We start from the raw sequence: 331 nt of genomic DNA on the forward strand, positions 1-331 counted from the left end.
GGGCACCTGCTGCACCGCCGGAGCAGAGAAGCCGGTGCCACGCTGGAGCCCCCGTGTGCTGGGCGCGCCCTGCCGCTGGTGCCAACCCCCCGTTTCCAGCAGCTGCTCCCGGCCAGGCCAAGAGCCCCCACCCCTGCCCCCGCCCGGGCAGAGAGATGCATGGTCCCGCTCCCACGCAGCCCCCTGGGAGCGAGCGGGCAGGCGGGCGGGCGCGGGCTCACCAGACGAGGTGGTAGGTGAGCCAGTACATGAAGAGCGGCTGCAGCGCGGCGATGGCCATGGTGAGGTACATGCGCAGCTGGTTCTTGGCCCCGCGCACCAGCACGCCCTC

The 331-nt window shown here is 73.1% G+C and overlaps 1 protein-coding gene across 1 annotated transcript in view; it reads right to left on the bottom strand.

The window, feature by feature from the left end:
* Positions 1-6: 6 nt before the first annotated feature.
* Positions 7-331, bottom strand: part of LTBP4 (latent transforming growth factor beta binding protein 4) — a 15,566-nt gene continuing 15,241 nt past the window's right edge. Inside the window, exon 17 of the mRNA XM_025213053.1 lies at positions 7-328. Within this exon, the coding sequence (XP_025068838.1) occupies positions 218-328 (111 nt within the window). The 3' untranslated portion in view covers positions 7-217. The remainder of the gene's footprint in view (positions 329-331) is intronic.

The sequence above is a fragment of the Alligator sinensis genome, unplaced genomic scaffold (assembly GCF_000455745.1).
Source record: "Alligator sinensis unplaced genomic scaffold, ASM45574v1 scaffold1667_1, whole genome shotgun sequence".
In the NCBI taxonomy this organism is placed as follows: domain Eukaryota; kingdom Metazoa; phylum Chordata; order Crocodylia; family Alligatoridae; genus Alligator; species Alligator sinensis.